At 47.5% G+C, this 12,411-nt stretch overlaps 1 protein-coding gene across 1 annotated transcript in view; it reads left to right on the top strand.

The window, feature by feature from the left end:
* The window catches only part of LOC138295473 (xanthine dehydrogenase/oxidase-like), a 794,335-nt gene that overhangs the window by 612,931 nt on the left and 168,993 nt on the right, over window positions 1-12,411 (top strand). Inside the window, exons 29-30 of the mRNA XM_069233806.1 lie at window positions 772-900; window positions 3,132-3,206. Coding sequence (XP_069089907.1) covers window positions 772-900; window positions 3,132-3,206 — 204 coding nt within the window. The remainder of the gene's footprint in view (window positions 1-771; window positions 901-3,131; window positions 3,207-12,411) is intronic.

The raw sequence follows: 12,411 nt of genomic DNA, 5'->3' as shown, positions 1-12,411 counted from the left end.
TTGTCATCATTTCATACAGTTTCAGTTATATTAGTACAATCTTGTATAAGTGGCTGTCATGCCCTGAGGGCACATTTTCAAACATGCACATTATTTTCTCTGCAATTAATTTCTCTACAAGCTTTTTATTGTTTGAACACATAAACTTCATTAATAATTTTCTAATTAGCATATCTGCTTCAGCACCTGTGATGGTGGCAACTGCATTAATGGAGACTTACTGGGGCATTTTGGAGACTGTGGACACTGGTAGTGGGTGGATGTCAAATGAGGCATTGTGGATCGTGGTAATATGGTCAACCTGGTAAAGCGGTCGTTCTGTTGCACCTTGGACACCTGTAATGTCAGCATACGAGAGATTTAAGGCAGCAGCTATGTGAACTTGCCCATTATAGGAAATGGATATTTGGGCATAAATGGCACTAGGGAAACTGGAACTATGGTCATAGTGGCCATTATACAAGCTAGTAACGTGAACATTTGGAAGCAAGTAGCTCAAGTGTAGTCGTTCCAGAAGAACACAATATTATCCACCTGTGACCCTAAGTCATGCACATGTTTCTAGGCAATATTTGTAAAACTTAATCCAGCGAAGGTCTGGAGCTTCAGGGCACCTTTTATGGACTTCATAGAACTCAGTAAAATGATTGCATGATTGCAGTTTTCGCTGATGATAAACAATGACTTCTAGTTAGAGGCAAATATGTGGCAGTGGGTTTTAACTGCAATGACCAAAACAGTATTTCCCTAACCATTCATCTTGTTCATCAGGTTGCCAGCAGAGTGCTTGGAATCCCCACCGACAAAGTCCACATCAGTGAGACCAGCACCATGACTGTCCCCAACGCATCGCCGACTGCCGCTTCCCTCAGTTCGGACCTCAATGGGATGGCAGTCTTTGTATGTACAGTTTACATGCTTGAGACTAATCTTCAAAGGCAGATGTGTGACACAAACACAGATATGATGAACAAAATCAGCAATATATGAGCTCCAGTGATGTAAAAGTCATATGTATTTAAGAAATAATTTATTATTTTAGTTGCACACATTCTATCTGGAAAACAGAAATGTGTTATATCTCTGCTGCATTTTATTCTATTTTATACAATTTTCAGCCCTTCTTAGGCCTGACTAGGCTTCAATACACTCCAGTTCACATTAGGTTCCTGGGCATACCTCTGGAGTGCTTGGTTGGTAGCCTGTTGGCTCTGGTTTGGCTTGTATAGAAGATGCTGGGTGTGGTACTGGTAGCTTCACATAAGCATGAGGTGTTACAGAAAGGTGAGATAATAGGTACGGCCTTGCATGTAGATATGTACCACTGAATATATTTGTTTAGAAGTGCTTTGTATCATACAGTAAGTTTAAAGAAGATGGTTTGAAATGGTTTAAAAAAATGGAGGTAAATAAGTTGCAGATTTCGGCCACTGGACTGAGACAGCTTACTCCAGAGGGACATTTTTTTAAAGGAATGAATGGGTCTAGAAGGGGACTGACTTAGAACATGGTGATCTAGTCTGGTTGTCATTACAGAGTTTAGGTTGATGGAAGAATGGTCTAATGCTATGGATGGGGGCTCAGTGTGCAATGCGCATTGTGTTAAAAGTGATACATTTACCCAGAGGGAGACAGTAAAAAGACTGAAGGGGCAAAGAGACAAGAGTTCCACTGTGTTGAATGAATGCTGTTTGAGCGGAGTTCTACTTTATATGTTATCTTGAAAGTATGCATCCAGTGGCTACGAGTTATAAATTGATGGAATAGTCTAAACAGGAAAACACTAAGCCAGGTGATGATAACTTGTCCCATTTGAGTGAAATCTAATAAAAGGACATTTTTAACACTTGAATCGTATGATAAAGAAAGCTCATTTGGTAGCTTGAATACCTGGTGCCACAAGAGTGAAAAAGCAGTCCTCTATTCAAATTCTTAGTCTTTGCTGTAAGACAAAGTTCTTTTCGCCGAATAGTAGAAAAGTGAGTCAATTTCCTGAATTACTCCAGAGGGACATTTTTTTAAAGGAATGAATGGGTCTAGAAGGGGACTGACTTAGAACATGGTGATCTAGTCTGGTTGTCATTACAGAGTTTAGGTTGATGGAAGAATGGTCTAATGCTATGGATGGGGGCTCAGTGTGCAATGCGCATTGTGTTAAAAGTGATACATTTACCCAGAGGGAGACAGTAAAAAGACTGAAGGGGCAAAGAGACAAGAGTTCCACTGTGTTGAATGAATGCTGTTTGAGCGGAGTTCTACTTTATATGTTATCTTGAAAGTATGCATCCAGTGGCTACGAGTTATAAATTGATGGAATAGTCTAAACAGGAAAACACTAAGCCAGGTGATGATAACTTGTCCCATTTGAGTGGAATCTAATAAAAGGACATTTTTAACACTTGAATCGTATGATAAAGAAAGCTCATTTGGTAGCTTGAATACCTGGTGCCACAAGAGTGAAAAAGCAGTCCTCTATTCAAATTCTTAGTCTTTGCTGTAAGACAAAGTTCTTTTCGCCGAATAGTAGAAAAGTGAGTCAATTTCCTGAATTGAGTGGCTCCCTTTTTGACTTGTGCTTAAGGTTTTCTTACCTTTGTTCCCCTTACAAAGCCATGTTATAAATGAAAGCTGAATATCCACCACTCTGCCTCGCTCAAGGTGGAAGCTCATGCCTTTAGATTTTAAGTAATTTAACTAGGTATTTCAGAATTCATTAGTTAACATCTATGGTTCTTTTCAACATGAATGCCAGTACATACCATCTGTGAACCTGTGTTAACACTGATATACAGGAGATGAGACCTATTTTACCACTACAAACCTGTTAATTACTTTGACACAAATCCTAGTTAAATGTCTTGTTGTCCTGAGACTCACATGATATTGTGCTCAAGGGGCTGTTTTTGACACCAGATACCAAGGAAGAGATATTGCAGAAATTATCAATTTGCCCCTCACTCTGCAAATGGCTGTACATATAGGAAAAGCTTTTGTTCACTTTGGAAATTGAATCCAAATGTTACCATGTCTTTATATAATATTAATCATTCCAGTGTTCTGTTTTATAAGTTTGACTGCTTGCTGTAGTTGAATTGATGGAACCTGATGCTAAAACTGTTTCCCTTTTTTAGAATGCGTGTCAGACTATTTTGCAGAGGCTGGAGCCCTACAAGTCATCAAAACCTGAAGGATCCTGGGACGAATGGGTATGTACTATCCATAAGACTTTGATATTAACTTTGGAATTCATTAATGGCTGTGGGCATGAGATAGTAACGTACATATTTAAAATCAACTCTTCCAATTTTTCCTTTTAATGTGAGGCAATGACATCTTCATTAAAATATTGTTGCTATTGAAATAAAATGGAAAAGATTTACATTATCAGGTGCATTTATTTGAATATTTAAGGAGTCAGAAGATTTGTAGGAGCGGGGTTATTGTAGAGCTTAATTTGAGCCAGTGGCTGCCGGGCGGGCCCACCAACACTCATTAATAGGGTTGGCAGTTATGTTTCCTCAACAGACCAGGGCAAGAGATAGAAAACACAAAGAGGGGAAGGAAGATGGACTAGAAAGACTGAAAACAGTGACAGTAGGAGAAAGCAGGGATCAAAATGGTCCTGCATGAGTGTCTGATGATGGATGAAAGAAGCATGAGATCGAATCAAGACTACACAGACTTGGTTTTTGGCACCCTATACTTTCAAAGCAGTGTCTGCCATCTTCGGAACTAAACTTCATTCATCAACACTTAGGGCCGCATTATGCGCCCCATTATGACTGTGGCGGGCCACCACGGTCCAACCTCTGACACCGCCAGGCTGCTGCAGCCTGGTGGTCCCGGCAGTTGCAAGCAGCGCTGCCCTGGGGATTATGAGTCCCCATCCGCCAGCCTTTCCATGGCGGTTAACACCACCATGGAAAGGCTGGTTGAATGGGGGCATCAGGGGATCCCTGGGGGCCCCTGCACTGCCCATGCGCTTAGCATGGGCAGTGCAGAGGCCCCCATGCACAGCCCCATACCAAATTACAGGCAGTGAAATGTGCCACCCGACACACCACAACATTGCCGCCAGCTCAATTGCGAGCCAGCGTCAATGTTGTAGTGTGTGGTGAGTGTTCTGCTGGGCCCCAGGTGAAAACGCTGTTTTCGCTCGCTGGCCCAGCAGAACACTCCTAATATGGTGGGCAAAAGACCTCCAGTACTGACGGTCTTTTGCCTGCAGTGGCTTTGGCGGTCCTGTAAAAGGATCACCGAAGTCATAATGACTCCCTTAATCTTTTACAAATTAAGCACTAGGTCACTAGGATAAATAATTATGTTTGTGACTAAGGTCTGTTATTATGGCTATCTAAGCATCTTATACAACAAAATCAGACTCAAGAGTGCTTCAGTTACATATTGATTAGTACCTCTGAGTAATACGATAATCGTAGGGAGCATGCACATTAAAAATGCTCACTATGCAGAATGGCTGATCGAGTCTCTGTGTCAGCAAGGTCAGCCAATTGTGTGATATTCAATTTTGTATGATTTCGCCCCCTTGGGAAACCTTGGTGTCTTGAGGATTACTAACGTTTATGGTGCACCATGGCATATCTTCTGTCCTAGGGGAAGAAGATGGGGAAACAGTTTCAGCCCTTCTTAGATGTAGAGTCAAGATCAAAGGGAGGAGGAGGAGCTAACATGGCAGAAAATTCACCATAAGTCACAGAAGAACAAGCAGAGATGATACATAAAAGCAAGCAGAAATTTACCAACGTAACAGTACACCTATGAGATACTGCTTGGAATTTAGAGGTCAAAGACTGTGTGTTGTATCAACTCTAGGAGTACAAATGGTAGGCTAGGGAAACAGCATGAACAGGAGAAATGCAAAGCTCAGATGAAAGCCAAATATTTGACTGTAGTGTTGAAAGTCAAGTACAGTAAATCCTAAATAGTGCCATTTCATTGATTTGGAACCCGTGGGAGTCAATTTGGTGGAAGGTAAACCTGGATGGGAAGCTGTTTCTTTGATCACTCCTCATAACCAGAAAGAACAACATTAAATCCACTTATTCAGACCCAACCAACTCCATTAAGGAAACCACTCAAAACCATAGTGTAGCTTTGGAATCCCACAGCTGCTCATGCTGCCCAATCACACCGGTCTCATATCCTGTGTGTGCCCACAGAGGTGGATAGTAGTGGGCTAATGTCCCATGTAGCCCACTACTATCCAAGGGCAACACACAAAATGCCACTTCAGCCAAGGAGAGTGGGCAAGTTTAGATGCTTATGTCCAATATGGGACCTTTATCGAGAGTGAAAGGGTATAGGAAGGTTTGAACGTGAAGCTGTGGAACCTGGCAGCATAGGTAACATATATTATCTGAACCAAACCCTCCTTCAAGTCCATCTTCGTCAAGGGCATTTGTATAGCATTAAAGCAAAAGTCAGGCATCCAAGCGCGATGTAGGCCACTATATTGAGATCAACCTATACAAATACTGCATTCATTGCTTCACCTATCACTGTATTGTCAAAGTAGGTATTTATTTACAACTTTGAATCCCAAATCCACTTGCCTATCTTGTGAGGTAATGGTCACTTCAATATAGTGAATGCACTATTCTTGTGGGTTAATACTTTGACATCGATGTAGGGGTAGATGTAGTGATAGAACACCATCCAGATGTGGTAGGTCTCAACCTAAAAAAGTGATTAGAATAATAACAATTTGGCATATTTTCTAAATGTGATTTGATTATATAAGTGGGGGTATTAAATGGGATTTGTTTACTATTTTACTTCATGAAAGCCACATTATCTACCACTTACACTCTTTTAAACTTAGGCACACTGCTACAGAACGTAACCATAGAAAAACCGTGAATTTTATAGTAGATGCAAATTTTTATCTGGAGCCATTGTTGTCACAGGATTGCTGTTATCTGCTATCTCATAAATTACACTTGGCTGTAATAGCTGCCATATTTTGGAAATCACAGCAACATTAAGGTTGATTTTCAGGATAATTATAATTTACAGACCTGCCAAAATCAAACCTGTCTCTTTTGCTTTCTCAAGTAACATTTGCTTTATTGGAATGTGCAAGAAAATGTTAAGCATATCTAATCAGTTTCATGGGAGATTAAGTTGTTTTAGAAAACTAGGGCTTCATGTAGAGTTTGTTTGAATAGGAAGAATGCTATAAAAAGGAACTCCTCTTGTCCTGTCAAAGTGCCAGCTCACCTGCGCAGCTTGAGGGGGAAGATTCTTGGTTGCCAAGGGAGGAGTTTCAGTTGGCTCTGCTGATGGTATGCCTAGACTGACCCAGAGTCTGGCTACCACAGAAATGCTGGGCTATTGGGGAGGTCGCTAAGCCCAATTGAGGGTGGGCTGGCTATTCCTGATTTTCCCATATCCACCATGCTACGCATGGTGGACATGGGCAAGGAAAACGCAGAATGGTCTCAATGTGTAGGGAGAATATTTCCTTCACGTCAGGCATTTGTTTTTTGTTTAGAGAAAATACATTTCTGCATTGGGAGTTAGATTTCCCTGCAAAACATTTTTTGCACAGTAGATGTTTTAAACATGGTGCCTGCTCGGCAACCGTGACATGCTGTGAAGGTAGCCATGGCAGACATATCCCCACCAGAAAGACGGGGATCTCCAAATCGGGCAGGTGATCAACATTATGACCACATAAATGTACTGTTACATTGTAAAAATAAATTCTGATAGAGCATTCTAACTGCAGATTCCTCACTTTTTGAATTTCCCCCCAAGCATCAGTCTGGATCCAGAAAATATTTAGCAGTACCCCTGCCTGCCATCAGGTGGCGCTGATGGTTCTGAATTGATGTCATTCCACATCGGATATGACGTGCATGGGACTAGATAGTTGCTACCTCATGCATGCAGGCATCAGTTCATTTCTTTCAGAGCCAACAGAGGCACATCCGGACCTACGACTTGTCTCATTGAAATTCATGTGCAAGACGGTCTTCCAAAAACGATATGCAAAGTAAAGATGTCACCTGCCAAATTCACAAGCCTTAAACCCTGTGGGAAATGCCTCACAAAATCTATATGACTGAATCACATATGGTTTTCTATGGTGCCTGGTGTCGGACAACAGTTCCAAGGCCTGCAGAGACCGTGCCTTGATGGACCCCAAAACCATTTGAGATCGGGAAGTGAAGCTCTTCTTGGTGAAGCATAGCAAGACCCAGAGCCCGAATCCATCGAGGTCCAAAGATAGGTTCTGGTCCAGCTCCTGAGTTGACTCCCATGACAGGTTTTCTTCATGATCTAAGTCCTCGGGCAAATCCAAAAAGAACTTTAAGTAGGACTCAGCCCTGCCCACCACCCTGGATTTTCAGAGAAGGCACGAAGGCATCATTGTGCCTCCAGGTCACGCTCCTGAAGTAACTGTCTTTGGAATTGCTTCCTGTTCTTGGCAGCTGGAAATTCTGGGCCTTCAGTGATGCAGCAACAAATAGATTTTCCACAGTCCTGGTGGATGGAATATCTGGATTTTATTTAAGACACAAAGGCTAATATTATGCAGTAAATCCTTTATTGCCACCACTAAGCAGTCATTATGAAGCTATTTTAAATTAGAAACTGTTAGACTTTTCATCCTTGGCGTGGTCTCCCTTAACTTTTTGCCTCTGTTTCCCAGGTTGTTGATGTGTGCTGGACTCTGTTTTTGCTGTTTTTGTTACTCTGGGCACTTTACTACTGCTAACCAGTGCTAAAGTGCAAGTGATCCCATACAAAATGTATGTAATTGGTTCATCCATAACTGGCATATTTGATTTACTAGTAAGTCCCTAGTAAAGTGCACTAGAGGTGCCCAGGGCCTGTAAATCAAATGCTACTAGTGGGCCTGCAGCACTGGTTGTGCCACCCACCTAAGTAGCTCTGTAATCATGTCTCAGACCTGCCACTACAGTGTCTGTGTGTGCAGTTTGTAACTGTAAATTCGACTTGGCAAGTGTACCCACTTGCCAGGTCTAAACCTTCACTTTTCTTACATGTAAGACACCCCAAAGGTAGGCCCTAGGTAGCTGGGTGCAGTGTATGGTTAATGTAGGACATATAGGCCCTCATTGCAACCCTGGTGGTCGGTGATAAAGCGGCGGTAATACCGCAAACAGGCCGGCGGCAACAAAAATGGAATTATGACCACGGCGGAAACACAGACAGCCACTTTAACACACCGACCGCCACGGCGGTAGCAACAAGCACTGCGGCAGTAACCGCCAACAGCCAGGCGGAAGACAATGTACCACCCACAGTATTACAACAGGCCTATTTGCCACCTTTTCTGTGGTGGTACCAACGACATCAAAAGCACAGCGGAAACAGTACACAGAAGGCAAAGGAATGCCCTCTGGAGACTCAGGGAACAACCACGACGCCATGGTGCCAGAGTTGCACATCTTCCCCATGATTGTATACCTCTTCATGCATTACGAACAGCAGCACCGGCGAAGATGACCACGGTGAGTACTGCCGCCTAGTACACCAGGGAGGGGGGAGGAACAACCCCCACCATCAACACCATACACACAAACAGATGCAATAACATCACATATCTACACCGTACCCCTCAGGAATAATTCAAGGACAAAAGGAATAGATTAAAGTGAGTGTAATAAGATAAAATAGTCGAAATTTGTGCTTCAAAATCAAAACAGTATATACATATATACAAATGGAGGGACACTGCCCAGTCCTCCATGTCCGTGGGCCACGGGGCCACCACACATAGGCCAAGGCCCCACTTAACTCCTGCAACAACACTGTGAGAACACTGCAGGGGCATCAGGTCAAAAATACACAGGCACCTCAGGGGGACGGGGAACGGGGGGAGGGACACCTCACCCGGAAGATGGTACAACACCACTGGTCCTGGAGGGGGCAACATGCCCTTTGCGATGTCCTGGGGAGTGCAAGGCCACAGTCTCTCAAGTGGGTGGTTTGCCCACTGCTTGGTCCTGGGGAGTGCAAAGCCACAGTCTCTCAAGTGGGTGGTTTGCCCACTGCTTGGTCCTGGGGAGTGCAAAGCCACAGTTTCTCTAGTGGGTGGTTTGCCCACTGCTTGGTCCTGGGGAGTACAAAGCCACAGTCTCTCAAGTGGGTTTGCCCACTGGTTCTGGAGGGGGCTTTGTGCCCAGTGTGCTTCATCGTGGCAAGGAGGGGGTGAGTGGATGGCTTCATCCACTGGTTCTGGAGGGGGCCTTGTGCCCAGTGTGCTTCATCCTGGCAAGGAGGGGGTGAGTGGATGGCTTCTCCCACTGGTTCTGGAGGGGGCCTTGTGCCCAGTGTGCTTCATCCTGGCAAGGGTGTGTTGAGTGGATGACTTCTTCCACTGGTTCTGGAGGGGGCCTTGTGTCCTGTGATGCAGCCCTTGGGAAGTGCAAGGTCACAGTCTCTCACCTGGGTGTCACACCTACAGGATTTGCAGGGTCCAGGATGCACTACAACCCATGGAGGCAGAACTACACACTGCCTGCCACCGGTGATGGCTACTCAGTAGTGGCAGTGGTGGTGCCGGTGTCGGGGATGCCAGTGCTGGGGGAAGGCTCCAGCCCTTCCCCTGCAGCCTTGGACGGCTGCCCACTGGGGCTGCTGCTGCTGGCAGTGGTGCTGGTGGTGGTGGGGGGAGGCTCCAGCCCTTCTCCTGCAGCCTCGGATGGGTTTCCACTGGGGCTGCTGCTGCTGGCAGTGGTGCTGGTGGCGGTGGGGGGAGGCTCCAGCCCTTCCCCTCCAGCCTCGGACACTGCCCACTGGGGCTGCTGCTGCTGGCAGTGGTGCTGGTGGCGGGGCTGGTGGCGGTGCAGGCAGTGGTGGGGGGATGCTCCAGCCCTTCCCCTGCAGCCTCAGACGGCTGCCCACTGGGGCTGCTACTGCTGGCAGTGGTGCTGGTGGCGGTGCTGGTAGCAGTACTGGTGGCAGTGCTGGTGGTGGTTCTGGTGTCCGGGATGCCAGTGGTGGGGAAGGCTCCAGCCCTTCCCCCTGCAGCCTCAGACGGCTGAACCTCCATGCTTGGTGGAGGGGGCTCAGAATCAGTCCCAGCACCAGGCCTTCTGTGCTTCCTGCCTGCAGGTGCAGGCCCCTTGCCCTTCCCTTTCGCAGCTGGTGGTGCCTCCTTGCCCTTCCCCTTGGCAGCTGGGGGTGCCTCTTTGCCCTTCCCTTTGGCAGCTGGTGCAGGAATACTGTCAGTGCTGATGGCTGGTTCCCTGGAGCCTCTCCCACCTGCAGTAGCTGCTGACACTACTGTGGCCTTGGACTGGGTGGCTGAGGTGCTCGCCTGGGTTCTGACCACCCTGGCCCGACGCAAAGGACGGGGGAGCGGTAGGGAAGAGGTCAATGGCGGAGAGGAAAAGCTTTTTAGGGACACCGGGCGGAAAGAGGGTGAAGGTTTGGGAGTGGAAGAAGAGGGAGTGGTTGTAGGAGGTGCCTGCCTGCTGTGTTTGGGAGCAGGTGCATGGGCTGGATGCTGCTGTGAGGTGGATGGCTGTTGTGTACTTTGGGAGGAGGCGGCACAGACACAGTAGGAGAGGACACAGGGGACGTGTGCATGGATGTGTGGGTGGTGACTGCCAGTGAGAGGTGCGTAATGATAGGCGTGATGTGGGTAGTGCATGCAGGTGTGAGTGGAGACGCTACTGGGAGGGTGGCAGAGGACGAGGAGGAGGGGGACACAGTGGAGGCAGTGGATGTTATGTCTGCATCTGGATGGTGTTTTTGTGAGTGCCTGTGGGATGATGTGTGGTGCTTGTGTTTGCCTGAGCCACTCCTGCGTATTGTCTTGGGTGCATGCTGGTCTGAATGTGTGCTTGGGATAGGTTGGAGTTGAGGGGAATGGGACTGAGTAGAGGAAGTTGGAGGGGGAGGCTAGAGACAGGGACAATGGCTGCCATCAGTGAGGAGGCCAGAGCCTAGATTGATCTCTGTTGGGCCGCCATGCCAGAGTGAATGTCCTCCAGGAATGCATTTGTTTGTTGCAAATGGCCTGCCAGCCCCTGGATGGCATTCCTTATGGTTGACTGCCCAACAGAGATGGGTCGCAGGAGGTCATTAGCCTCCTCACTCAGGGCAGCAGGGCTAACTGTGGCAGGTCATGAGGTACCTGGGGCAAAGGAGATGCCCACCCTCCTGGGTGAGCGGGCACGGGAAACTCGCTGAGGGGCTGCTGGGAGGGTGGTGCTGGTACAGGGGGTGGCAGCTGTACCTGTAGTTGGGGTGGGCACAGAGGTGTCCGCCACCAGCAGGGAGCTCCCATCGGAGGAGGTATCACTGTCCGAACTGTCCCCACCTGTCTCCACCGTGGTGCTCCCCTCACCCTCCATCCCACTGGTGCCCTCACCGTCGGTGGATTTGGCCTTCTGGTCCCTGTGGGATACGGCTCCCTCCGTCACCAGTGCCTCTGCTCCTCCACCAGATGATGCTAATGCACATAAGGACAGGGTGACAAAACAAAAAGTGGGGGGGAGAGACAAAGGATACACTTGGTCAATGGCAGCAACAACACCACTGTTGGCGTACACGACACACACACAGGGAACAACAATGCACTAACAGTCTCAAAGCTAGTCACCAGCCAATGGACAGGAATACCTAACGGCAATAGCAGCATACATGAGACCCACAGACCCCTGCCCAGTAGTGGATGCCTACTTGCTTGGTTGGAGGTATTTTACATCAGAACCCTGCCCAACATGGGACCTACCCTGCAATGTCCGGCCTGGCCTAGGTGCACCCACAGGCCCACATACTCCACCCGGTGACCACCCCACCACATGCAAGTGGTATACTGGGAAACTGTACTCACCCCCTTGTGGCTGCTGTGATGACCTCAAGCGCCCATCTAGCTCCGGATAGGCCACCGCCAGTATGAGGCCATCAGGGAGGTCAGGGTTTGACGGGCACCCCTTCCTCGTTGGGAGGCCACCCCAGCTGGGCCTCCGCCGTCTTCCTTGCCTAGCATCTCAGGCCCTCCCACTGTTTGCGACTGTGGGTGCTCCGCCTGCCGTAGACCCCCAGGGTCCACACGTCCTTGGCGATGGCACGCAATATACCCTTTTTCTGATGGGCGCTGACCTGCAGAAAAAGAAACATAGAAAAAGGTATCAGTCATACTGTCCGGCCTGTTACACTCATGGCCCACCATAGCCCTCACATCCCCTTACGCACAGACATTGCCCACCATACATGCATCACGCTGCCCAGAACCCTTCCACCAACCCCCCACACTTGGCCCTCACACACAGCACTCCATGCATTCATGCCCCATGCATCGTGCTCACAGTGTACTCACCTGTTGGTCTGGAGGCCCATACAGCATTTCGTACTGGGGTAGGACCCCATCCACTAGTCTCTCCAACTCCGCAGCTATGAAGGCAG

The sequence above is a fragment of the Pleurodeles waltl genome, chromosome 5 (genome assembly GCF_031143425.1).
Source record: "Pleurodeles waltl isolate 20211129_DDA chromosome 5, aPleWal1.hap1.20221129, whole genome shotgun sequence".
Classification (NCBI taxonomy): Eukaryota; Metazoa; Chordata; class Amphibia; order Caudata; family Salamandridae; genus Pleurodeles; species Pleurodeles waltl.
Note: the sequence above shows the minus strand (reverse complement) of the source record. Positions and strands in the feature narration are given on the sequence as shown.